This window comes from Stylophora pistillata, chromosome 9 (genome assembly GCF_964205215.1).
Source record: "Stylophora pistillata chromosome 9, jaStyPist1.2, whole genome shotgun sequence".
In the NCBI taxonomy this organism is placed as follows: Eukaryota; Metazoa; Cnidaria; class Anthozoa; order Scleractinia; family Pocilloporidae; genus Stylophora; species Stylophora pistillata.
In genome coordinates, this window is record NC_142527.1 from 5,213,999 (window position 1) to 5,241,204 (window position 27,206).

The 27,206-nt window shown below is 42.2% G+C and overlaps 1 protein-coding gene across 1 annotated transcript; it reads left to right on the forward strand.

Annotated features, from left to right (window-relative positions):
• LOC111341597 (uncharacterized) lies at positions 1-26,932 on the forward strand. Its single transcript, XM_088732816.1, has 8 exons — positions 1-271; positions 7,438-7,607; positions 11,985-12,069; positions 12,683-22,942; positions 23,539-23,775; positions 24,363-24,592; positions 24,802-24,979; positions 25,424-26,932. The coding sequence occupies exons 2-8, from the start codon at positions 7,536-7,538 to the stop codon at positions 25,459-25,461; spliced, it is 11,100 nt and encodes a 3,699-aa protein (XP_088588942.1). The 5' UTR covers positions 1-271; positions 7,438-7,535; the 3' UTR covers positions 25,462-26,932.
• Positions 26,933-27,206: the final 274 nt, after the last annotated feature.

Consider the following 27,206-nt stretch of genomic DNA (forward strand, 5'->3'; position numbering starts at 1 on the left):
GTGGTCCAATGGGGATCCGAGAAAGTCACGAAAATGCTAATAAGGGTTTAGACATCGAATTAGCTTAATTTTAAGTGGCGACAGACATATCCTTTCATTGGTCACAATAGCTAACTTGTTCTCGTTTTGGTCTCAAGCAGATGCATTTGTCCTGTGTCTGTCACTGTGACTTGAGTTCTTCGGCAGTGGTCTGCTACTGTCCATAAGTACACAAGTGTCGTTTACGAATTCTGAACGGTCGAGGACAACTACAGTATTTCCTTGTTGTCAGGTAAGAAACACTCTGCCCTGTATTTTTTAAATTTTTTTAAGTGGATCAATAGAGACTTAACGATAATTTTCGGGTTTGCCTTATCAAATCTTTAAATCCACCTTTTTGAGCTCGATCGCGACAAATTGCTTAGCTCATCAGGCTTTGTTCGAGTTCATCTAATTTCTGAAAAATGTTTGAGAAAAGGGAGTCAGAAAATTAGGAATTGTTTAATGGAGTGACTTTGTACTTACTTGAAGAAAGCGGGTCATTTGTCACGAAATTAGAGTGTATTTTCTGTTTTTACTGGCCGGGATTACGGAGCAGCCGCAAAATCCCTGTCACAATATAACCAAGTGGATATTCTAAGCCATACAACAAACACATGTGTCCATTAGCACAAGGACGTATTAAAGTTGTCTTGCCAAATGGTCAAAGTCCTCCATAATATGCCCAAACATGGACTGTTATGCGCGCATTGATGAACAGAACGCTACAATCCGGTTTAAATAAACAAATTTTTAAAAGCTAACCAAGCATCTTACGACTGAATCGATTGTTCATTAGACTTATTAGGGCACCAAAATAGCACAGACGACGAGCCAAACAAATTACCACATCCTACGAGTTCGTGCAGTGCTGCATGCATGCATTATCAAGGAAAATGACATTGTTCCACGCCCTGCCTTTATTTAAACAAATATATACTTAAAAGGTTGCCATGGAGATCGAAAACTCCATCTCGGAAGGCGCGAAATGACGCGAAAGAGCAATGATCCCATTCTTACGAATCGTGCTTGGGATCTGCGTCATCTGTTTATGCGACGCCCTTATCAATTCGATTTTATTGGATTTATTTGAGAATGAAATCAATCATACTTGATAATTTACCAATTGGTGTCCATGATAAATCCGTTATCTTAGGCTCGATCATCTGTTGATTTCACTGAAATATCAATAAATTTGTTACGTAAGAACACATTGCGTGCAATACCTGTAAATACACATCAATTAATGGTGTATAGGTTAATAAATAGTGGTACAAGGGCCACCCTTTTTAATCAATGTTGACCTTGTTATGAATTATGTTCAATTATCTTAGAAGCAAATTGTCGGATAACGATACTCAACTCAGGCTGGACCTTACTTCTGATCAGGATTTTTTTTCGGGGGAGTGCAAAATTGAAGAGCAAAGGAGGGCAGGCGGGGTCTCTATCCCTAGCTGAGGATTTTTGTGCTCCTGCACTGTCGGGCTCCCGAGAAGAGAGAGAGAGAGAAAAAAGAGCGCCTGATCGTGGGTTGGGCTTAACCAGGCGCATTAACACATGTATAAGATATTGCAGAAGATTGAAACGGGCGGAACAGAAATCTTTTATGATTCATAGCGGATTACAGAGATCCTGGTATAGCACGGACGCAAAGCTCTTTAAGAGATGAATTTCTATTTTCACCAATGGAAAACTAAGAATTAACGTCCGCTAAGCCGGAAGTTTAAGAGCATGAAATGTTGCAAAGGTGATTTCTAAAATTGCAAGACACAAAACAAATCTGATTCAGCAAAAAATTATTTCATTTGGTAGGCTTACAACTATAGTGGAGCGGCACCATCTTGGGTCGCCACCCTGTATTAAGCGGTGGATCACTGAAGTCTCGACTTTGTTTCCCCTTAATCACTGTATTTTTCACCTCTATTTAGCGTTCGCCGTAACTCTTCGCTAAGTTCCAAAGGCTTGTTTGTAATGCCTTGCACTTAAATAAAACAAGTAATGTTTAACCAATGTTTCTCTCCCCAAATCAAAGTAATTTGTATTTTTGAGCACGATTCTGTACATTAAGTGGCGTTGTCTCCTTTTTTGTAATATCCCTAATTTGTAGAAACTGTATTTAGCGGTCATCCCACCATTCTCAGTGGGTGACCACTTAACACAGATTCGATCGTCGTATCTATTCCAGTTGAATACATTAGGGGCCGACCATTTAACTTGTGAGGGGGGGGGGGGAGGGTGGGTGATTGCTGGTCATCAAGAAATTTTTTTCTGCTGTGCAGGATATTTTTTTCCGATTTTTTTGTACATTTTTTCTGTTACATTTGGGCTGCATGCAATCTTTTTCTTCCAACAAGCGCTTGCAGGAAATTTTCCTTCAAAATAACCCCCCCCCCCCCTCAAAAGGTAAATGGTCGGCCCCTTATTGTTCAATTCGTGTTTAATGCTTCTTTTAAATCTTGTTTTGTGTTTTTTGACCCAGCAGGCTGTCTTTCAAGGGTGGCTAATCTTAACAAGGTTGTCAAATTGAACGCTTTAGAATGTATCCTTTAGTTTCCTACCACACTCCATATTCAATTTCCTGAAAAAAGCAACGACTCCCTCTTTTCCTTGGGTCTCCTGTGGCTAGACAGTAATAAACTGTACCTAACGCATGTGTATGGACTCTTACCAACCCTTGATACGTTTAAAATACAAAAAACATAAGTCGGGTGTTTTAAAAGAGCGAAAGAGTACACAAGAAACTACAGTAAAAAGTAGGCCCTATCGAAGATAAATTATACTTCGGAAACGAAATTACAAATTCCGGGAAATTCTATTAGATGTAGAAAACCCTTAAAAAAGCAGACTGTTGATAAGCGCTTGGCTAGCTTTCCGAAGGCTTTGGGAACAATCACCGTAAAACAAGAAATTTTCGCGAAAGTTTCATACGACCGATTGCGAAAGTTATCATTACCTTTGCTGACAGATATTAACAAGATAACGAAAAAAATTCTTAAAGGTAAACATTGGCAAAAAAACGAAGGGTGAATTCCTGTCAACCTTTGAAACTTGACACGAGAATTTTAGCAATTTCAAAAGCATAATTTAGTTTCGATATGCTTCATTATTTTAATTATCTTGGAATAAAGTTTATTTAGTAATTACGGACTGCCTAGTAACAATACTGTATCACATTTTGTTACTTGGTTCTTGGAGAGGCTGACAAAGAGCTGAATGTTTTTGAGTCCGAACTATCGCGCTTGTACTTCAAGGACCCTCTTCACACGTCGACGTATCTTCATTGATCATTTGAAGAGGGTTAATCTAACTTGAATGATTGTTACTTTTCGTCGTCGCAAAAAGTCACGATAGTGCTTTTCCATAAAACAACCAGATCTCGAATAGTTATTGCATTATCGTTTTTCTTACCCCAATCAATAGTCATTATATTTCGGAAGGGAGACATCTAAACTCACTGAAGGAAAAAAAAATTCGACGCGAACTAACGGGAAAATACACTTCGTAGTTTCATTAAGTCACTCGGATCAACAGAATGTTCGTAGCTTGAGCTAATAACACCATTTGACATAAATTTTACGTTTCGTAAAAAGAAAAACTGAATCCCTTTTAAGTTCACAGTAATCTACGAGCCCCTATAATTCAGCAATAGTACTGCCATACTCAGCTCTTAAAGCTAGCAATTATGGGCCACACACTGAAATCCAGGACATAAATGATACGAAACGAGACACCATCTTGACGTAGGTTTTCAAGCAAAGGAATGTTTGTAAACTGTCTCCTATCACTAAATAGTCCGCAGTTCCGGTTTAGAGTTCGATTGCCCATTCAAGCGATGAAAACAAAGTTATTGTGAACTTTGGATTCGCGTTACACCTTTCGTTCAGGAATTGAGTCGAACTTCGACAACCTCTCAATTTACTTTCTTTGACGACTCAAATCAAAGCTATTTGGTAATGTCCTTGCATCATGTAGATTTTTTACCATGCACAGGTAGGTCACGAGATAATTCTGGGGTTCGATTATGATCCTAAATAACATGGGTTGAGGTATTCTTTGGGAATGCGTAATGAGTAGATCATCCTGAGGGACCTTGGGCTGTAATGTCGCCTTCACCTGAACATTCGCTTGCTGACAAACAGATCGTTGTGTTATTAGACACGGTGTGACAGTCATGAATTAAAGGCAGCGAAGAGCTCTTTTACTCGTTGATAGCTCCCTGTAGGTGTGCCATACTTCCTAATTTTTTTTTCCTAGTGTGTAATATTATGTTGGCCTGGTCTGGACTAGAGTAGAATTCCTAAAAATTATTCATGGTCATATGATCAAAGTTTTACATCCTGATGTATGCCAGATGATAATGAAATTTTTTGCAAAAGAAGCAAGAAGACTTCTGCATGAACGTGAGACCCTCAATAAACTTCTAGAGTCCATTGTACAAGAAATCCACCCCACCCCTCTTCCTTCTCACTCTCCACTCCCATTGCACCATTTGTTGTCATCCGTATCCTCGGTTACAGCTAGCCAATCACCGGGCACCAATTTGCCATACGCGGCGCCATAATATCCTATTTCTTAGTCTTTTGTTTGTAACGGAATTAGCAGTTGACCCGAGTGGCTGAGATTTTTTTTCGTCAAATGAATTGGCGAGAAACGATCTAGTTGCGGCTCCGGGAGAAACATTTCGAATTAACTGGCTGTAGAACTAAATGAATTGTACGGTCGTGTTGCAAGCCTGGACGTACTTCTAAGGATAAAAGGTATGTAAGATTCTTCGTTGTTAGAGAACTAACAGTTCTAACTCGGAACCTGAACTCGGAGCCTGAACTCGGAGAAAAAAGAAGAACTCATCAATCAAGAAGCCTGCCACAATTGACAGATAAATTTCCGCCATGTCATAGCCGGGCTAAGTTATTATCCGTTGAGCAGCAAATTCGTGATCGCCGGTGATTTATGTCTACTCTGGCTGGAAAAATTCCTTTTCTACTTTCACATTATGAAGTTGACACAACCAACGAGAAATATACAAAACTGCAAAATTAGCGAGCAGCATGTGATACTAAATTTGGCAATTCCGAAAATTAAGAGCGAAGTCGGTTCGTTCAAAAACAGAGCGTAAAGTCCGAGATTTCCTCATTTTTTTTCTTCGCTGGGAGGGTCCGTCCAAGTATGTAAACCGCAACTATGTTCAAAATTGTTTCTGCCACTTGCCTTGCTGGGAAAATGTTTAGGCTTGTCTCCTTCACTGAGTCGTCACCAGTGTGTCCCGACCCTGATAAGAAAAATGTTGGTTGCTATGCAAGTGAAAGTGGAAACATGTAAGCCAAGCTAGAATTGAAAGAGCTTGATAATTACCTTAAAACTTTAATATTTATTTTATTTTAGGAAAGAGACAGGTCATATTTATAAACTAAAGGTTGCTAATGAAGTACTGTTTAGTTGAACCCCAAAGGTTAGGCCTAGACATACGAAATTCCAAAGGGTTAGACCCAGTGCGGAGAGCGACCATTTAGTAATTATAAGATTCCCCTCTTCACCGATGAGAACCACTTTTAAAGGAGCATTACAACGTAGATGCACTTACAAAAATCATCAACATCTTAACAAAGTGACAAGGCAGTTACCCGCAAATAAGGATGTTCGTCTCAGCTGTTTCGTGTCACATAAGAAAGGTTTCCATCTAAATTTTAAGGTAATCTTGATGTGTTATCGGCTGATCGTGATTTTGCACGAGAGAATTTCAAAATGAGACCAATTGGATGAAACACAACAAATGTTGTTAGGCGTTTTTTTAAAAAGGCCTCAAAACTTGCCTCAGATCGTAAGAAATGCGACAAACTTCTAAGAACAAAAACCACCATAATCGCACACCTTACCTTAAGTCCATGATTTGCGCAAGGCTGTTAAACAGGTCGAAGAATCTTCGTCTAATATTTGGGTAAGTGATTTCACCCTAAGATCGACAAGGGTGACCTTGAAAAAGTATGTCTGATAACTTTACCTAATCTAATCTCAACGAACATTCCTATGCGAAGAGAGATGATGTCTGCACTTCTGACAGCAATACCTTTAAAAAAAATCGCGCAGTTGCCACCGAAGATCAGCATGAGTGAAGGAGAGTTCTTGCGCTGGAGGTTTTTGGTTCCAAAGTTGACACGGTAGACTCCAGGCCTTAAATGATTTTTGCCACACAAGAAGTCTCTGGGAATTTATACCGTGACGAAATTTCTCTGATTACACAAGCGACATATCACACTATGTAAACACAAAACAGGTTAATAGGGAAATCTATCAGTAATCGTAAGAATTCAGTGTTGATGTTTTAAGGTTTTCTTGAAACTTGTTAAGAGCCGGTAAAGAGCTAAAAAAAATATATAGCTGAAAGCAGAGAGCATTCACGGTGCAATCTATCAATCCTTCGACGCCCACATCAGGAATTTTTCACAATTCAGGAATGTTTAAAGAGTTATCAAGGAAAACAGATTATTTTGTGGTTTTAGGAAACCTATCGGCGCCGTGCGACATAGTGATTAATTGGATTAAAGGAACCATATTATTCGTGGAACAGTTTTATCGCGGTATCTCGGTTCGGAGTTGAGAACGATGAAGAACCATTTTAACTCGAGGGCATTTCAGCGCAAGAACTTGAGATAATTCACTTGTGAAACGTAAAAGCCAAAACAAATGTAACTCGGGTTGCCAGCTTTAATCTCGGTAACTAACATGAACGAACTTGTACCAAACGCCCAGGATTGGAACTACATGTGAAATCCAGTGAATCTCTGTAGTTTTGCGGTGCGGAGTTACAGATTATGTTTGTTATGTTGTGTGTAGCGTTTATTGGGCAGCCGTTGAGTGCGACCACTCGAGTCATGTTTTCCAAATACCTTGCTTTTCAGTCGCTGACTTAGTTATGCATCCTGGGTCTTTTATCGGCGTATCTCCAGTTTTTTCTCCTTACGTCAGCTCAGGAAATCGGAAATGGCCGCTGTACGACAGTCACACAGAGTTTCTCTTGACCTCACGTCAGCTTTTATCACGCTTTTTAGTTTATCAACAAAGCATCCTCTCTCAGTAGATATCAGCTTTAAAATCTTGCGATTCTGTTAAGCTGTACTCGTTCTCAAACTTTTGTCAAGCACCAAACTTGATTTGATCATTTACTCGGCCTTTTCAGTCGCTGTCCTCCGAGCAATTCGGGGGAAACGCGTATCGGATACAGTTTAGCTTGTTAACATAACAACTCATCGGGTGAGTGAAACACAATCGGGCTTTTGACTTCGAGGGAATTGCACCCCGCTAAACAAATGCAATGTGTGGCACTAAAAATAATCAGGCCTAACCCGCGACAATTTCCGCTGTGCAAAGTGCGCGTTGGCGTCGGTTGTCGCAAACTTGCCTAACATCTGTGATTCTCTGCAGGAATATCGCCGTTAGTACACAGTGAGAATTTAACAACAGCCATCGATTGCCAGTAGCTCGAGTTTGAAGGTCACCGGCCTACAGTGTTCGACAGCATCATGGCTATCACTTTTTTGCCATACAGAAGAATTTTATGGGGAGTTGCCTTGCTATTACTAGCTCAAGATACGGTGAGTTTCAAAACATTTTTTTTTGCTATTCTTTTCAACGCCTGTTATGTCAAGGCTATACGCGTGTTATGAAACTCTTGAGGAACGATTACAATTAAGACCTTTAGATTCGCAATATTCATGAAATAAGGCTTTAAAAGGGCTTTATGTCACATCTGTGCAGGGCTCTTCAGTGAACCCAGCGATGTGTTTTTTATTAGCTGTCTTAATAACCTATAGATGCTCATAGATTTCGTTTATAGATATGCGGCGAACGGGATGAAAACTCTGCTTGAGATTAAACATCTTTTCTCCCGCTTGGCGCAGTCACAAAACATCTCTTCAACAATGTAACTGGTTAGCTGGACACCATTCAAATGGGGAAACTCCATTTGAAAGCCAGGTTGGCATATCAGTCAAGTTTCCGAATTTTAGTGCCCCATGTAAAAGCTAAATTCCTTGGGGACATTTGAGACGTCGTGACATACACGTGTTGCGATCGTCTGTCCCTGTTGCGCGACGAGCATTTAATCCACACAAGACTGAAATATTTCGCATTCAAAGTAACTGAAAGTAACTTATGTCCTTAAAATAGCGGTTGACAGCGGTGCATAATCTGTGTAAAACAAACACGAACCTTGACGCGTTTTGTTTACATTCGAAGGGTATTGTATTGGTGGCTTTCCGATAGAGTATTTTTGCAATAACGCTCCAGACTTTATCTTGCACAAAGACGCCGGCATGTTTTTGAGGCCAAAAAAAAAAAACGACCAAAAAAAACCCCTTTTAACGTCGAAATCTGGACTTGCTTCCAACTGAAATTTCTGAACCTGTTGTCTTTGACCAGTAAATTGATTGAACAAACGAGTTACAGCAAAATATATGTATTTTGGGAATGTATGTCACACGTGCGTGTTGTTGAGAGAAGGGTCACTTTCATGAATTTCACACCACAACTTTTAAAAAGTAGTTGTCATGCGACTTCCGAAACCAAGGATTGCTGACTGTCGGTGTTCAAAGTAAATCGCGCTCGTATCTGTAAGCAACATTGAGAAATAACAACCTTTGGTTCTCGACTTTCTCAAACAAAGTACTCTCGCACCGGAAATTGCGTTGTTTGGCGGGGCCAAAAACTGTCTTTAGAGGAAAAACGCCTACTTCACAACTCAGCTGGAGTGGTGTGATTTTATAGCACATTCATTCTGCGACAAAGCACTAACGCAATAAGATACCAGACAGGTTAAGCCCAAAGAGAATGGATTTGAAGAAGTTCAAACAGCCTTAAAGCTAAACATCGTTCGTCCGGGGGGGATACTTTCCGGTGTATATCTTTCTCAAGAGGAAAAGTAGTTTTCTAACGCCAAACATCGCGAAAAACCAACAATCAAACGCTCCGCTAAATCTGAAACCCTCACAAACGTGAGCCGACAACAGAATATTTCCAGGTCGGACCTTAGGGAGTCGAAATTTCGGATGTCTTGATTTTTCCCTATTTCTTCATCATACGATTGTTTTTCGAACATTTAACCAGGTTTCACATTTAAATACCTGAAAATATTCCACATCGTGGGAACACGATCGAAGATGTTCCTCAGAGATCAAAGGGGAAATGCTTTAAAAATGTTGAAAAAGCAGCTTAATTTAACAGGAAACTTTTTCTGCAGACTTGCGAAAACCGCTGTTTTTTTAAGAACAGGCCAGTGAGAGTGTCAGAGTTCTTTCCGGAATGTCAAGCCTTTTGAAAAAAGAAAACATTTATAAAACATTCCGCAAGGTTTCTTTTCTTGAGCAAGCTCCTAGTAAATTAGTCATTTATTTTAGGTAACAGGATGTCTGCATATTTTTCTGTCGCGCGAAAAACTGCGCCCATTAAATCTGATGTTCTTTGTTAAAATTGTCGACCACCTAAGGAAATCTCTAAAACAGATTTTGGTTGAAAATGTCCAGAGCTGATTGCGAGTTATTCCATAAACTTGTCCGCGCGCAGCTTGCGATAATCGAAGGTCTAAGCGATTGCAGACTGTTTGTTTTGGCGTGCAGGCATCTTCTCGTCATTAAGGCGAAGAGAAATGAATTTATGATATTTATGTCAACAGTGAAGTGTAAATACCACTCTGGGTTTGGCTTAATTAACGGATTTGTAACGAATGTTATCATTCGACGGTTGCGTCTCATTCACACAGACGAAACATGTCTGCGCACCACGGCATTGCAAACTGTACGTGGCACGAAAAAAAAAAGTGCCTTGGTCTAGTTGAAGTAACCCGTACTATAACTACGCGGAAAAATTCTAAACGTTGTCGGAGAAGGCAAATTTGAATTTTGGTGCTATCCTATGAAAATGTCATGTGTCCGCTCAGATGCGTGATTGCAGAATGTTAATCCCGTTCTTGAAAGATAGAGGCCTCACTTGAATATGATCTTTTGTTATCTGCGAGATGCAAATTAGTATTTCAAGCGTTTTCGTGCAATCCCATACCTCTGTGCTCTGGTACTTTCTCCTCCTGTCCCCCCCTCCCCTGGGAGTGACCTGTGTGGCTGCCGTGAAAAGGTTGGAGTGAGGGGGAAGTGAAAAAGTACCAGGTGAGTGCGAACGGAGATCGGACCCAGACCCATCTCAAATTTTAACGATTGCGCTCCTGCAAGCTTCCTGGAAGCGAGGGATTTTCTGTTTGCTGTTTGCGCTAAGATTATTCAAAAGGGACATTTAGGTAACTCCAGTAATCAGCTTGGAAGTTTTAATTCAACTTGGACCTGTTAAGGGTTCCTTATGACATGTTTCTGGTTTCTCGGAATTGCGGGAGTCCTGTTTGGGAAACTTGATGTTTACTTATCGTGTTTACCCCAAATGATCGAGACATCGATAACTTTGAAATTCAAAATATAAAGATTTCAGGAAAAGAAACTTAAAAGTTTTTGTTTTTGAACTTAGGCCCTATTTATATGGTCTCGGGTACTCGCGACAACCACCCCGAGACAACGTTTTGGAGCGTCTGTATGAAATAAGAAAATAAGAAAAAAAAAAGTTGTTCTGCCTGCCAGGGTTACCCTACCTCATTCAATTTTCACTTATTTTTTTTATAAATTCAGCCCAACGTTTACATGAGGTTGTGACCTCGTCTCGGATAGGCGAGACAACTTGGAAGGCTAGTTTTCTCACCTTGACAGGTAGGGTAACCCTGGCAAGCGGGACAACTTTTTCACATGTAAACATCTTGTCTCGCCGACTCGAGATGAGACAACTCCAATAGAGAATGCGTGCGCACGCTTTAACCAGAGCCCGTGCGTTTTATAGCCATTCTTTTCTGTCGTTCGCCACTTTTTCGACTTGGCCTGGCTGAACGAGGGTTAGCAGGTGTCAAATTGCATATAAACGCTCCGTAAAGTTATCTCGGGGGAGGTTTGTCTCGGGTACCTGAGACCATATAAATGGGGCCTAAAACATGCATATCCTTAGCTATAGATTTTAGCCCGTGAAGTCGCTGGCTTTCAAGGAAAAGCTCAAGTTGTCTCGGACGAGATTTTTTTCATTTAGATCAAATTATTTAAAATTGAATTGTACTCGGTAAACAAGTTCTCCTTTACAAATGTCGTTGACAAGTTTTGGTCGCAGTAAGGTCGAGCTTTTCTTCTCTCCGTAGCAATAAAGCTAAGTTTCCGAAAAAGGGAATTGCTCGTTTGATATAACTCACAAAGATAAGGTGGAGAGTCTCCTGATAGCTAGCTAGTATCTGGCACCGAAAAACAGGCACACGCGTGCACCTAAATTTATCAATATATAGTATTGAGGTAGATAGGATATCATGGCCGCGCGTAAATACGAAATTTTGTCTCTGAGCGATGATGATACGAAATGAGAGATGTAATCGACAGGAAAAAATAAATTCGCACTCACAGGCGAATATGAAATGTTCTATTAGATAAATATTAAATATCAATATAATTCAAATGCGATTTTCAGAAGGCATTTTAAGATTAGCAAATACAGACTACCTGGGTACTTGTAAGATCAGCTCTCAGCTCTCTTCAACTTTGACAAAGAAAAAAATTCTCATCACAAAAATCTTAGCGACTTACGTGAAGTAAAAGAACGCCCTCGTTAGAGAGACGAATATTAAAACTAGTTAATTAAGCCTTTGACTCCCATGATCTAATGGCTGATTCTCCCCTCTTGTCGTTACACATTTCCTTGTAAATTAGTTACGAGAATTTGGTGTTCGATCAAGGTAACAATTTCTACCTGATAAGTTTGAGTATTCCTATAGCCTTTTTGCTGGATAATTTATGGATATTGTAGGGAGAAGTTACCTGTTGATAATTCCTGGGAGTAAAGGGTTAAATTCATTCATTTTACTGTCGTACTCACGAAAACTTGTATAAACATCGCTACTTTTGCAGGAGGAAAGGGCATTTCCAAGGATTCCAGAATTCATCGCAGAGGATGACCTGCTAAATCAACCGGAGCTAGAACCTGTTTATAACGGTAAGATGCGTGTTACAATTGATCTTGTTGTCAACCTCCATTGTCACATTTATCGATATCAGCTTTATTCAGAGTTTTTCATAACCTCGCGTGTCTCAAAGGCGGGGGAGGGGGACGAGTGTTGGAGGAATGGGAACTGAGGGGGGATAAAGTACAACAAGGCCCTGATACCTTAGAACTCATTTATTACGCTCATGACATTTCTGGCCAAGTCAATGACGTTGCTCCTTCGCCGCATAGGAATTTTTTTGATGTGTGCGCCTTTCAGTACTTTGTAATTCTTCTGTATCATACGCAATCTTTTTTTCCAATATTGGTTCCGTAAACACTTGGAAACACCTGGGGCATTACTTTGACATGCGTTCCGCGTACTGCTTAGAAAGCTTCGTGCGAGTAAATAGTTCAGTAAGCTCTGTAGTCTCGTCCATTCGTGCGCGTGGGACGAAGAGTCCCCATAACGAGTCGAACTTCAGACCTTCAGTTTCTGTGCTCTAATACATCACTGCTGTGCCACAGAGACTCTGTGGTAACTTAGAACTTAGGACATAGGTAGGTTAATCTGTGACAAGGAGCACTTTACTATTCCTTCTACATTTTTTTTTTTTTTTTGCAGAGGGAATGTTAGTTGGTTACTCTCCCGTTCAAGACGATTCCAGTGGTGTAGGAATTGAAGTCATAACTTCTGCACCAGTAAACAACTCTGAGAGTAAAACTCCACTTCTTCCCACACCAATCAACACAGTGATAGTTAGCGAAACACCACCACCCAAGCAAGCGCAGAAAGTCACCGACGACATAAGTGACAGCTTGGAAAATGGGGAAGATCTCTCTGAGCCAGGCACAGCGGAAATTATAGATATCATCGATGTTGAGCCAACTACTTCTCCCGTAAGAGAGCCCTCCACAAGGAAAGAAACAACCAAAATTCCCCAAGTAACTCAAACAAGCGAGCCAAAATCAAAAAATTCGAAAACAGAAGTTAACCTGGCCACAGATGATATCATTGACAACGTGGGGAATGGAGCAGAACCAACCGAGCCTACAATAGACGGAAACGTATTAGATATCACGGACGTTAAGCACACTACAACTGAAGAAAAAACAACAGTTGCGCCAACTAAGGAAGCAACAACAGCTGCACCGACAGAGAAGGATACCAGAGCTGCTCCTACTGAAGAACAAACAACAGCTGCACCAACTGAGAAAGTTACAACATCTCCACCAACCGAAAAACAAAAGACAAATGCATTGGCTAAAAAACAAACAACAGCCGCAATCATTGAAGAACAAACAACAGCTGCACCGACTCAAGAGGTAAAAACTGCAGAACCTACTGAGGAAGCAACAGCTGCACCAACAGAGAAAGAAATAGCAACTGCGCCAAATGACAAGGAAACAACGGTTGCAACAACTGCAGAAGGAAGAACGGTTGCAACAACTGTGGAAACAACCCCTGCACCAACTGAGGAAAAAGCAACACCCACACCCACTGAAAAAGCAACAACGACTGCACTAACAGAGAAAGAAACAACTGCTGCGCCAACTTCGGAAAGATCAACAGCTGCACTAGCTAAGGAAACAACAACAGCTGCACCTGCTGAAGAGGAACCAACTGGGAAACAAACAACAGCTGCCCCAACTAAGGAAGAAACAACAACTGCACCAACTGAAGAAGTAACAACGGCTTTACCAACTGAAAAAGCGACAACAGCTGTACCAACTGAGAAAGAAACAACAGCTGCACCAACTGAGGAAGTAACAACAGCTGCAACAACTAAGGAGGACACAACATCCTTGCCAATCGAGGAAGTAACAGCTGCACGAACTAAGAAAGAAACAACCGCTTCGCCAACTAAGGAAGAAACAACACCTACACTAACTGAAGAAGTAACGACATCTCCACCCACTGAGGAATTAACAACTGCAGCACCAACTAAAGAGGAGTCAACGGCGGTACCAACTGAAAAAAAAACCACAGTTGCACAAAGTGAGGATCGAGCAACGGCTTCGCCAACTGAGGATGAAAAAACAGTTGCACCAACTAAGGAACAAACCGCTGCACCAACACAGGAAGAAACACATCCTGAACCTTCTGTGGAAGCAACAACAGCTGCACCAACTAAAGAAGATACAACGGCCGCGTCAACCGAACACGAGACGACAGTTGCACCAGCTAATGAAGAAACAACAGCTGCACCAACTAAGGAAGAAAAAACAGTTCCTCCAACTAAAAAAGAAACAACAGTCGCACCAATTGTCAAAGAAACAGTTGCACCAACTGGGGCCGAGACAACGGCTACACCAACTGTGACCGAAACTGTGGCCAAAACAACAGCTGCGCCAACTGAGGCGGAAACAACAACTGCAGCAACTGAAGGGGCAACAACAGCTGAACCAGCTAGTGAACAAACAACCGCTGTACCATCTGAGGCCCAAACAACAGCTTCTCCCACTGAGCAAGAAATAACAGTTGCACCAACTAAAGAAGCAACAACAGCTGCACCAACTGATAAGGAAACAACAGCTGCACCAACTAATGAAGAAGCAACAGCTGCACCAACTAAGGCCGAAACAACAGCTGCACCAACTGAGAAAGTTACAACACCTCCACCAACCGAAAAACAAAAGACAAATGCATTGGCTAAAAAACAAACAACAGCCGCAATCATTGAAGAACAAACAACAGCTGCACCGACTCAAGAGGTAAAAACAGCAGAACCTACTGAGGAAGCAACAGCTGCACCAACAGAGAAAGAAATAGCAACTGCGCCAAATGACAAGGAAACAACGGTTGCAACAACTGCAGAAGGAAGAACGGTTGCAACAACTGTGGAAACAACCCCTGCACCAACTGAGGAAAAAGCAACACCCACACCCACTGAAAAAGCAACAACGACTGCACTAACAGAGAAAGAAACAACTGCTGCGCCAACTTCGGAAAGATCAACAGCTGCACTAGCTAAGGAAACAACAACAGCTGCACCTGCTGAAGAGGAACCAACTGGGAAACAAACAACAGCTGCCCCAACTAAGGAAGAAACAACGACTGCACCAACTGAAGAAGCAACAACGGCTTTACCAACTGAAAAAGCGACAACAGCTGCACCAACTGAGAAAAAAACAACAGCTGCACCAACTGAGGAAGTAACAACAGCTGCAACAACTAAGGAGGACACAACATCCTTGCCAATCGAGGAAGTAACAGCTGCACGAACTAAGAAAGAAACAACCGCTTCGCCAACTAAGGAAGAAACAACACCTACACTAACTGAAGAAGTAACGACATCTCCACCCACTGAGGAATTAACAACTGCAGCACCAACTAAAGAGGAGTCAACGGCGGTACCAACTGAAAAAAAAACCACAGTTGCACAAAGTGAGGATCGAGCAACGGCTTCGCCAACTGAGGATGAAAAAACAGTTGCACCAACTAAGGAACAAACCGCTGCACCAACACAGGAAGAAACACATCCTGAACCTTCTGTGGAAGCAACAACAGCTGCACCAACTAAAGAAGATACAACGGCCGCGTCAACCGAACACGAGACGACAGTTGCACCAGCTAATGAAGAAACAACAGCTGCACCAACTAAGGAAGAAAAAACAGTTCCTCCAACTAAAAAAGAAACAACAGTCGCACCAATTGTCAAAGAAACAGTTGCACCAACTGGGGCCGAGACAACGGCTACACCAACTGTGACCGAAACTGTGGCCAAAACAACAGCTGCGCCAACTGAGGCGGAAACAACAACTGCAGCAACTGAAGGGGCAACAACAGCTGAACCAGCTAGTGAACAAACAACCGCTGTACCATCTGAGGCCCAAACAACAGCTTCTCCCACTGAGGAAGAAATAACAGTTGCACCAACTAAAGAAGCAACAACAGCTGCACCAACTGATAAGGAAACAACAGCTGCACCAACTAATGAAGAAGCAACAGCTGCACCAACTAAGGCCGAAACAACAGGTGCACCAACTAAGGCCGAAACAACAGCTGCACCAACTGAGGAAGAAACAACAGATGCAGCAGCTGAGGTCGAAACAACAGCTGCACCAACTGATAAAGAAACAACAGCTGCACCAGCTGATAAAGAAACAACGGCTGCACCAACTGATGAGGAAATAACAGCTGCACCATCTGAGGCCCAAACAACAGCTCCACCAACTGAGGAAGAAACAACAGATGCAGCTGCTGAGGTCGAAACAACAGCTGCACCAACTGATAAAGAAACAACAGCTGCACCAGCTGATAAAAAAACAACAGCTGCACCAATTGATCACGAAATAACAGCTGCACCATCTGAGGCCCAAACAACAGCTGCAGCAACTGAGGCCGAGACAACAGCTGCATCAACTGTGACCGAAACTGTGGCCAAAACAACAGCTGCGCCAAGTGAGGCGGAAACTACAACTGCACCAACTGAAGGGGAAACAACAGCTGCACCAGCTATTGAAGAAACAACCGCTGCACCATCTGAGGCCCAAACAACAGCTTCACCCACTGAGGAGGCAACAACAGCTGCAGAAACTGAAGAAACAACAACAGCTGCACCAACTGATAATGAAACAACAGCTGCACCAACTGATGAAGAAGCAACAGCTGCACCAACTAAGGCCGAAACAACTGCTGCACCAGCTGAGGAAGAAACAACAGATCCAGCAGCTGAGGCCGAAACAACAGCTGCACCAACTGATAAAGAAACAACAGCTGCATCAACTGATGAAGAAACAACAGCTGCACCAACTGAGGCCCAAACAACAGCTGCGCCAACTCAGGCGGAAACATCACCTGCAATAACTGTGGAAGACACAACAGTTGCACCAACCGACCAACAAACAACAGCAGCACCAACTAAGGAACAAACAACAGCTTTATCAACCGAAGGGGAAACATCAGCTGCTCCAACTGAGGAGGAAACAACAACTGCACCAACTGAAGAGGACACAACAGCTGCATCAACTGAGGAAGAAACAACTGCACCAACTGAGAATGAAACTACCGCTGAAGCAGCTGGGGCCGAAACAACACCTGCACCAACTGTAGCCGAAACAACAGCTTCACCACCTGAGGAAGCGACAACAGCTGCACAAACTGAGGAAGAAACAACAGTTGCAATAACAGAGGAGGAAACAACAGCTGCACAAACTGTGGCTAAAACAACAGCTGCACCCATTGATAAAGAAACAACAACTACACCAACTGGTGAAGAAACAACAGCTGCAGCAACTGAGACTCAAACAACAGTTGCGCCCACTAAGGCGGAAACAAAAACTGCATCAACTGAAGTGGAAACAACAGCTGCACTAACAGATGAAGAAACAACAGCTGCACCAACCGAGGCCCAAACAACAGTTGCGCCAACTGAAGCCGAAACAACAGCTGCATCAACTGAAGCCGAAACAACAACTGCACCAAGTGAGGCCCAAACAACGGCTGCGCCAACTGAGGCCGAAACAACAGCTGCACCAACTGCAACCGAAACAACGGCTTCACCCAGTGAAGAAGCAACAACAGCTCCACCAACTGACAAAGAAATAACAGCTGCACCAACTGAAGCCGAAACAACAGCTGCACCAACTGAGGCCGAGACAACAGCTGCACCAACTGAGGAAGAATCAACAGATGCAGCAGCTGAGGAAGAAACAACAGCTGCACTAACTGATGAAGAAACGACAGCTGCACCAACCGAGGACAAAACAACAGTTGTACCAACTGAAGAAGAAACAATAGCTGTACCAATTGAGGAAGAAACAACAGCTGCACTAACTGAGGCCGGAACAACAGCTGCACCAACTGTGGCCGAAACAACAGCTTCACCACCTGAGGAAGCAACAACAGCTGCACCAACTAATGAGGAAACAACAGTCGCACCAACCGATAAAGAAACAACAGCAGGAACAACTGAGGAAGAAACAACAGCTGCACCTATTGATAAAGAAACAACAGCTACACCTACTGATAAAGAAACAACAGCTGCACCAATTGAGGAGGAAACAACAGCTGCACTAACTGAGGCGGAAACCACACCTCCACCAAGTGAGGAGGAAGCAACAGTTGCAACAACTGATAAAGAAACAACAGCTACGCCAACTGAGGCCGAAACAACAGCTGCACTAGCTGTGGCCGAATCAACAGCCTCACCACCTGAGGAAATAACAACAGCTGCACCAACTGAGGAAGTAACTACAGCTATGCCAACCGAAAAAGAAACAACACCTGCACCAACTGGGGAAGAAACAACGGCTGGAACTACTGAGGAAGAAACAACAGCTGGATCTACAAAGGAAGCAACAACGGCTTCAACAGCCGAGGAAGTTACAACAGCTGCACCAACTGAGGAACTCTCAACATCCTCACAAACTAAGGTAGTAACGACATCTATTCCTGTTGAAGAACAATCAACAGCTGCGACTATTGACCTTGAGGCTACAGCTGCACCCACAGAGGTCCAAAAAACAGCTGTACCGACGCAAGAGCAAATTACAGATGCACCAACTGCAGAACAAACAACATCTGTACCAACTAAAGAAGCAACAACCCCTGTTCTCACTGAACAACAAACAACAGCTCCTCCTACTAAAGAAGTCACAAAAGCTTTACTTACTGAAGAACAAACAACAGGTACATCTACGGCAAAGCGAACAACTTCTGCACCAAGTAAGGAGACAAAAAAGACGACGCAGAGGACACAACAAACAATTTCTGTATCAAGTAAGAAAGTAACAACAGCTACACTTACAGATAAAGTAAAAAGAACTGATGAAGCAATAACTACAGTCGCTGAGAAGGCAACACGAATCCCATCAACATCAGTTATCCAAACTACAGGGGCAACATTGCCCGTTATCACAGTTCTTCCTCCTGATGTGTCAGGCCAGGAACTGGCATCAACAGCTAAGCCAAGTACATCAGTGCAGATAAGCACAGTGGTAACTACTGGGGACATGACGACGGCTGGACCTACTACGAAAGCATCAACACGAGCACCAACTCGGGGAGTGACTAGTACTGAGGCAACAGAGCAAATATCGACAGCTGGACCTGAGATGGAAACAAGCACACTTTCACCTACCAAGGAAATATCGCCTTTGGCAACTGAAGCAGTAACTACAGCTAAGCTTAATGAGGAAAAAACGACAGTTGGACCTACAGGGGAACAAACGACAGCTACAGCAACTAGGGAAGCAACGACTGCTGAACCAACTAAGAAAGCAACAACAGAGGAAGAAACTGCAAAAGCAACAACAGCTGAACCTATTCAGGGCCCAACAACAGCTGGACCAACCGAAGATGAAACAAAAGTTACACCAGCGGAGGAAGAAACAATACCAACTGAAAAAGAAACAACTGTGGAAAAAATTGAGGAAGAAAAAACAGCTGCACCAACTAAAGAGAAGACAACAGCCGCACCAGATGAAGAGAAAACAACAGTTGCACCAACTGAGGAAAGAACAACTGTTGCACCTACTGAGGAAGAAACAACAGCTGCACCAACTGAGAAGACAACTGAGGAAGTAACAACAGCTGAACGTGTTGTAGAAACAACTACAGCTACACAAACAGAGGAAGAAACAACAGCAGCACCAACTGAAAAAGAAACAACGGTGGCAACAGCCGAGGAAGAAAAAACAGTTACACCAACTGAAAAGAAAACAACGGCCGCATCAGATGAAAAGAAAACAACAGTTGCACCAACTGAGGAAAGAACAACTGTTACACCAACCCAGGAAAAAACAACAGCTGCACCAACTGGGGAAGAAACAGCAGCTGCACCAACCGAGGCCGAAACAACAGCTGCACCAGTTAAAGAAGAGACAACAACTGCATCAACTGGGGAAGAAACAACAGCTGCACCAACTGAGGTAAAAACAACAGCTGCCCCAACTGAAGATGAAACAATAGTTGAACCGACGGAAAAAGAAACAACAGCTGCACCAACTGAAAAAGAAACAACGATGCCAACAGCTGAGGAAGATAAAACAGTTGCACCAACTAAAGAGAAAACAACGGCCACACCAGATGAAAAGAAAACAACAGTTGCACCGACTGAGGAACAAACCAATGCTTCACCAACTGAGGAAAGAAAAACTGTTGCACCGACTGGGAAAGAAACAACAGCTGCACCAACTGAGGAAAACACAACAGCTGCACCAACCGAGGCAGAAACAACAGCTGCACCAACTAAAGAAGAGACAACAGCTGCACCAACTGGGGAACAAATAACAGTAGCACCAACTGAGGAAGAAACAACAGCTCCACCAACTGAGGAACAAACAACAGCTGCACCAGCTGAGGAAGAAACAACAGCTGCCCCAACTGGGGAACAAACAACAGCTGCACCAACTGAGGCCAAAATAACAGCTGCTCCAACTGCGGAAGAAACAACAGCTGCACCAACGGGGGCAGAAACAACAGCTTCACCAACTGAGGAAAAAACAACAACTACAACAACTGATGAAGAAACAACAGCTTCACCAACTGATGAAGGAACAACAGCTGCACCAACTGTGGTAAAAACAACAGTTGCACCAACTCAGGCAGAAACAACAGCTGCATCAGCTGAGGAAGGAACAACAGCTGCACCAACCGAGAAACAAAAGACAGTTTCACCAACTGAGGAAGAAACAACAGCTCAAAGTGAGAAAGAGACAACAGCTGCACCAACTGGAAAACAAACAACAGCTGCAACAACTAAAGAAGAAACAACAGTTGCACAAACTGGAGAACAAACAACAGTGGAACCAACTGAGAAAGAAGCAACAGTTGCATCAATTAAGGAACAAACAACAGCGGCACCAACTAAAGAAGAAACGACAGTTTCACGAACTGAGGAAGAAACAACGGCTGCACCAGATGAAAAAGAAACAACGGTTGCATTGACTGGGGAACCAACAACTGCTGTACCAACTGAAGAAGTAACAACAGCGGCACCAACTGAGAAAGAAATAACAGTTGCACCAACTGGAGAAGAAACAACAGCTCCGCCAACTAAAGAAGAAACAACCGCTGCACCAAGTGGGGAACAAACAACAGTGGCTCCAACTGAGGAAGAAACAACAGCTCTAACAACTGGGGAACAAACAACAGCTGCACCAACTGAGGAAGAAACAACAGCTGCAGCAACCGAGGAACAAACAACAGCTGCACCAACCGAGGAACAAACAACAGCGGTACCAACTAAAGAAGGAACGACAGTTCCACCAACTCAGGAACAAACAACGGCTCCACCAATTGTGGAAGGAACAACTGTTGCACTGACTGAGGAAAAAACAACAGCTGTACCAACTGAAGAAGTAACAACAGTTGCACCAACTGAGGAAGAAACAACAGCTGCACCAACGGAAGAAAAAACGACAGCTGCACCTACTGAGGAAAAAACAACAGCTCCACCAACTGAGGCAGAAACAACAGTTGCACCAACTGAGGAACAAACACCAGCTGCAGCAACCGAGGAACAAAAAACAGCGGCACCAACTGAAGAAGAAACGACAGCTCCACCAACTGAGAAAGAAAAAACGGCTGCACCAAATGAAATAATAACAACCATTGCACCGACTGAGGAACAAACAACATCTGCACCAACGGAAGAAAAAACAACAGTAGCACCTACTGAGGGAAAAGCAACAGCTCCACCAACTGAGGCAGAAACAACAGTTGCACCAACCGAGGAACAAACAACAGCGGCACCAACTGAAGAAGAAACGACAGCTCCACCAACTGAGAAAGAAACAACGACTGCACCAAATGAAATAAAAACAACAGTTGCACCGACTGAGGAACAAACAACATCTGCACCAACGGAAGAAAAAGCAACAGTAGCACCTACTGAGGAAAAAACAACAGCTCCACCAACTGAGGCAGAAACAACAGTTGCACCAACTGAGGAAAAAACAACAGCTGCACCAACTGAGGAACAAACAACAGCTGCAACAACCGAGGAACAAACAACAGCGGCACCAACTGAAGAAGAAACGACAGCTTCACCAACTGAGGAAGAAATAACGGCTGCAACAAATGAAATAAAAACAACAGTTGCACCTACTGAGGAACAAACAACATCTACACCAACGGAAGAAAAAACAACAGTAGCACCTACTGAGGAAAAAACAACAGCTCCACCAACGGAGGCAGAAACAACAGTTGCACCAACTGAGGAACAAACAACAGTTGCACCAACTGAGGAACAAACAACAGCTGCAACAACCGAGGAACAAACAACAGCGGCACCAACTGAAGAAGAAACGACAGCTCCACCAACTGAGGAAGAAATAACGGCTGCACCAAATGAAATAAAAACAATAGTTGCAACGACTGAGGAACAAACAACATCTGCACCAACGGAAGAAAAAACAACAGTAGCACCAATTGAGGAAGTAACGACAGCTGCACCAAGTGAGGAAAAATCAACTGCTGCACCAATTGAGGAAGAAACAACAGCCGCACCCACGGAGGAACAAACAACAGTTGTACCAACGGAGGAACAAACAACAGCTGCTCCAGCTAAAGATGGAACAACAGTTGCACCAACTGAAGAACAAACAACAGTTGCACCAACTATAGAAGGAGCAACTGTCGCACCGACTGAGGAAAAAACAACATCTGCACCAACCGAAGAAAAAACAACAGTAGCACCAACTGAGAAAGAAACAACAGCTGCACCAACTACAAAAGAAACAACAGTTGCACCAACTGTGAAAGAAACAACGGCTGTACCAACTGACGAAAAAACAACGGCTGCACCAACCACTTCCCCAAAGCCGACTGAGGTTATCACAGACAGTCATGGAGTTGAGGATGGAAATGGTGCAGAGAATGGAAACGGGATTGAGAATGGTAATGGTACAGCTGTCATCGGCAGAGGTGAACACGATGGTAAGTACTATGTTTTTGCATAATAGTTTCAGCCTTTCAGCCCTTGGGTTAAGAAAGGGATATGATGTTCCTCAATGTAACAGGCAATGGTTGCTTCAAATACATACATAAATACATACACACACACACACACACACACGCACACACACGCACACACACACACACACATACATACATACATACATACATACATACATACATACATACGTTAATTGACCGCTCCCCATAGGGGCTTTTCAGGGCCAACACCACCCATCCCACCCAAGGGAGGACATCCACCACACAGTAATCTCATGCGTGGGAAACTAACATCTCCTACCCCTAACCCTGCAGGAGACGGGGCCTACGGTTTATTCGTCCTTATCCGAGAAGACTAGAATATCTATCCATTTCTTGATCATAGAAAGGTAGCAAATTCTCCTCACTTATTTTAAGACCATGAGTATTGGTCCGGCCGGGGCTCGAGTGGCAGTTGACGAATGGCAGTTGTTTCATTGTCACGTTCTAACAGATCATGCTTAAATATCTAAGCAGTGACTTTAAAAGAATGACAACCTATTTCATAACGCCCAACTCATTATTTACCACTTTTGAAGGCAACAAAACAGATAACAGAACAGAGCAATGTAAAGGGATTATGTGCGAGGATGGAAAGATGTGCCGCATTGGTGAAAACAAGTCACCCGAGTGTTACTGTCCAACTGATTGCAATGACGATCCCGATCCTCACTGCTCTGTGTTTCTGGAGGATTATCACAACCTGTGCGAGGTTCATCGCCACGCCTGTAGGATGCAGATCAACGTTGCTGTGAAGCACCGTGGAAGATGTGAAGGTATTTTATTAATAACATCAATAGTGTAATTCTAGTTCTCAGCGTTACTTTGAGTTACTTTGTTGAATTCCCTCTGTGATTCGTCAAAAAAGCATGAACTAACCTTGTGACCGATCATATGCAAAGTAATATCAATCTGGTGGTTCACTTTACTTGCACTTCACGTAGTTTGTTTGTTTTAGGGTGATAATTATTATCATCGTGTTATAGTTCTCCTTAACTATAGTTGCCATCCTGTCTATTTTAGTGTTGGCCTTCCAATACTCAATCGAAATTTGATTGCTCAAAACTTAAAGTAGTGCACGTGTTTTTCCTATTTTCTGTAGCGGATGAGGGACAAACGGCTTGATACAAAGTAAGAAATCAACCGAATCAAACCACCGCTAAACCAAATTAGTTAGATCTCGCTGTACTCACTGTAAAACACAATGCAGTAAACACTATGTGTCACTCTTTGCATGTACTAATCAAAATGACCCTTGGTATGAATAGGGATGAGTGGAAAAAGCCTTCCAATGATGAATACGTTTTACCTGTAATTGTACAGCTGTACAATCATGGTGTCTATTTTATTTTACGTCTTTTAGCGTATGCAAAGGGCCAGCAGATCTCAAAACTGGTCGACGAGTCCTTCGTTCCTATCAATGAATGTAACGAGGAAGAAATTCTACAGTTTGCAGAACGCTTCCTGGAATGGGCAATGATAAATAAAGAAATTTATGAAAGTGATGATCCACCATCTCTAGATGTTGAAGGTCTTGTCAACCAGACAAGGCTGCTTGGATTTACGTCCTCAGAGAAAACAGAAATATTGACGGTAAGAATAGAATCGAGTTCGGTTGAAGGTGACTTGTCCGCGTTTTGACCGCTGTGTTACGCATTGCCGGGTTAGGTTTGAGACTCGGTTGAAAATCACCCAGTATGTGCCTTTTGTTGTGCCAGTGTTGAGGTATTTATGCATCGCTGATTTTTTTCTGAACCATTCTTCGATTATCATAATATTAATCATGTGTGAACCTTTCCTAGTTCCAATTTGATGACATCGATTCAAACGGAGATGGTTTTCTAGATAAAGCTGAGGTTGATGCTATGATGGCGCATATTCCACATGAGGAATGCCTGTTTGGGTTCATGATTTCGTCTGATTTGGACGGGGATCACAAGCTTAACAAAAAGGAATGGTTTGACTCCTTCAAGTATGTTGGTAAGTACGTTTGTAAATCAAGGATCACAGAACTAGACCCTACACCTCTTTCATGGACACTCCGATCAAAACTTTAAAAGACAACAAGCCAATTGCACGCAAATTAACAACTGATTCATGCGTCAATCTGCATATGTCAATGCATGAGGTTTGCGGGAAGTTTGTAGATGGCAAAAAGTGCGTAACGCACAGCTGATATATGAATTAAGTGTTTTGGGGTAAGGGTTATTTTGTAAAGAAATATTCGCGGCGTTCACTAACTTCAATTCAACGAGTACAATAGGAGTATATGCTTGTACAATTGATTCTAAGTGCAGGAATTTATTAACTCTGCAGTGATGAGATAGTTTGGGCGGGAAAACACACTTCACTATGTCAAAACTCTACAGATCATAAGCTGAATATTTCTTTTTTAAATTTAAAAATCTCTTTTTCTCTTTTTAGAAAATGCAGTAGAAGAAGATGATGAAATAGACAGCTAACTTACAACAAGTATTAATTCGGTAACTAATTGATTACACTACCAACTATCAAGCGCCGCTTCACAATGCTTTTGTTCCTTGCAACTTGGACGTTACAGTGGCGAGGAAGAGTTCAGAATGATGACGACTAATGACGGAAGATGCCTGTACATTTCACTCGACGGAGATATTTAGAGCAACAAATTAAATTAAAATGGCGCGTTCTCTAGGTGTTTTGAAAGGTGAAATGTCAAAGCAACTTTCACCCAAACAGTACGTTTGGACTATGGGTGGATATCTACACTGTTCAAAATAATAACTGTTTCATTCAATGTCTTATATACTTAAGTTATGTTATATTTTAAAACTAAATACAGTAACTACCATTTCTAAGTATTTCACAACATTAATAGAATTTGTGATGCTTTTTCTCATAGCTTGTAAGGACCAGTTAGTATACTGTAATCATATTTTGACTGCATATAAGTCAGGATACCAGGCAGGTCAGCTAACTGGCCTAGGTGGAGTAACCTGCCTGTCCATATAATCATTTATTTTAATTCTGTCACGTTTACGTGATAGGTTAGGTAACCTAACGCATGGGTGATATAATATTTATATCTCACATGCATGATATTAATTGCTATTTTGGACAGTATGCTCGGCCAGAAAATCCAGGATATTAAATGTTGTTGTTGGTTATGAATTTTTGAATAGCCATTGCTTATTTCATACAATCTTAAAAGTGAGTGTAAGGTAGCCCTTGTTATTGAATAGGAAAATACCAACCCTCAAACTCCCTAGACTTGATTCATTAGATAATAGCTGGTATGTTTGTTTTATTGCGTACAAGAAGAATTCTTAACTGTTAATCAAGTGGGGGAGTTAGCAGGGTAGAGAGAGAGTTGAGGCTCCAGAGTTAAGAGGCATCTCTCCCCCCTGACCACCTCTTAGGGATTATAGAGCTGAATCAGGGGATCAGTTGATGGCTGAAATCTTCAGGAAGCAACCAGTATTTTTTACAATATTTCTTTTGGAAGCTTATTCTAAAAAGAAGTGTTAGGTTTAAATCTCAAAAAACACCAGGGCTGCCTCAATTTAAAAACTGAATTTTCTGTTTTATATCAATATGCCTGTGACACCTGGTTACACAGTTTCTTTGCTTTGTTCTGTTAAATTCACTGCACTATGCTGCAGCAATTGAGTTGATATCACAATATGATTTTAGGAGGAATGTAATATGAAAATCTTCCACATGAGTAGAGGAAAGCCACTTGAATAGATTCAATTTCAAAGGTACTCCTGGTGATCACAAATGTAGTATCGGTAGTAATTTTTATGAACAATTATTGACTTAGAATTTTCCTCCTAACCCTAATTGAATTGTAGGAAAATAGTGAAGACAATTTCAGTTTAGCCTTGCAAATATGTTTGTGCTATTTAAGAACCACTTCAAATGAAAAAGTGAATAAAATTTTCAATTATGCCACAATTTAGATTTGTCATCGGGGGATGGAAGGAAGAATGGAAAGAAGAGCAAATTGGGAAGAACAGGATTACATGTGTGCATTGTTGGGAGGCGGGGTGGATGGATTTGAAAGGACTGGTGGAAAGAGGAGAACTGGGCAAATTTCACAACATGGTTTAATTAAATAACCCTTTAACTCCCAGAAGTGATAAACCTGTAACTTCTCCCTTTAACAATCAAACATTATCCAGCAAACATGTAATGAGAATACTCAAACTTATAAAGAAGAAGTTGTTAT

Excerpts from the sequence above, each read along its gene's own strand:
- LOC111341597 (XM_088732816.1), top strand. The coding sequence starts at position 7,536 with ATGGCTATCACTTTTTTGCCATACAGAAGAATTTTATGGGGAGTTGCC. Across the intron at positions 7,608-11,984 it reads TATTACTAGCTCAAGATACG|GAGGAAAGGGCATTTCCAAG; the intron begins GTGAGTTTCAAA and ends CTACTTTTGCAG. Across the intron at positions 24,980-25,423 it reads TGACTCCTTCAAGTATGTTG|AAAATGCAGTAGAAGAAGAT; the intron begins GTAAGTACGTTT and ends TTCTCTTTTTAG.